This window comes from Octopus bimaculoides, chromosome 28 (assembly GCF_001194135.2).
Source record: "Octopus bimaculoides isolate UCB-OBI-ISO-001 chromosome 28, ASM119413v2, whole genome shotgun sequence".
Classification (NCBI taxonomy): domain Eukaryota; kingdom Metazoa; phylum Mollusca; class Cephalopoda; order Octopoda; family Octopodidae; genus Octopus; species Octopus bimaculoides.
Window position 1 is genome coordinate 13,638,184 of NC_069008.1, and position 788 is coordinate 13,638,971.

General features: G+C 32.5%; 1 protein-coding gene across 1 annotated transcript in view; it reads left to right on the forward strand.

The window, feature by feature from the left end:
- The first annotated feature begins 6 nt into the window (after positions 1–6).
- The window catches only part of LOC106882933 (uncharacterized), a 7,041-nt gene continuing 6,259 nt past the window's right edge, over positions 7–788 (forward strand). The window contains exon 1 of the mRNA XM_014933778.2: positions 7–52. Coding sequence (XP_014789264.1) covers positions 37–52 — 16 coding nt within the window. The 5' untranslated portion in view covers positions 7–36. The remainder of the gene's footprint in view (positions 53–788) is intronic.

Consider the following 788-nt stretch of genomic DNA (forward strand, 5'->3'; position numbering starts at 1 on the left):
CTAATGACAGTCGTCAGCACGAATGACAGCAACGAGATGTCCTACTTCAGAAGTAAGTGAATTATTATTATTACCATTATTATTATTATTATTATTATTATTATTATTATTATTATTATTATTATTATTATTATTATTATTTTGTTGTTGTTGTTGTTGTTTTTTCTAATTTCTTCAAATTTTCTTCCGTTTGTCGCCGAGTGTTTTCCGTACACCTGGGGCAGAGAATCTCATTGTATGCATTCCCAGTTTACACACGCAAATTCACAGGTAAAATATGTATGTAAAAAAAAAAAATTAATGAATGGATGTTGTTTTCACAGCGATAATGCTCTTCTCAGTACATGAGTTGTTCCAGTTAACACAATTGTTTACACTTCCTGTAAGCCTGGAATCATTTTCAAATGGGTTTCATCTTTGCCATATAGTTTTAAATCATCCATATAAAATAGATGGCTTATTTTCCTGTTGTCAATTTTGTAGCCATTCCGTCTTATTCAGTTCACCTGAGAGTGGTATTAGTGCTATGCAGAAAATTAGTGGTGAAAGTGAGTCACCTTGGAAAATGCCACAGTTTATACTAATATTGTTTGAGCGCAATACTCCATTAGAATGATATAATTGGAGCTTCGTGTTCCACAGTGACATACTATACTTTAAAATATCTGAAATCACAGGAGAAATTTTGAAAATGTCCAGCGATTTCAGAATCTACGAATGTGGTGTGTTGTCAAAGGCATTTTTATAATCAATCCATGAAGAGCTGAGATTTCTGCGATTGTTATGGC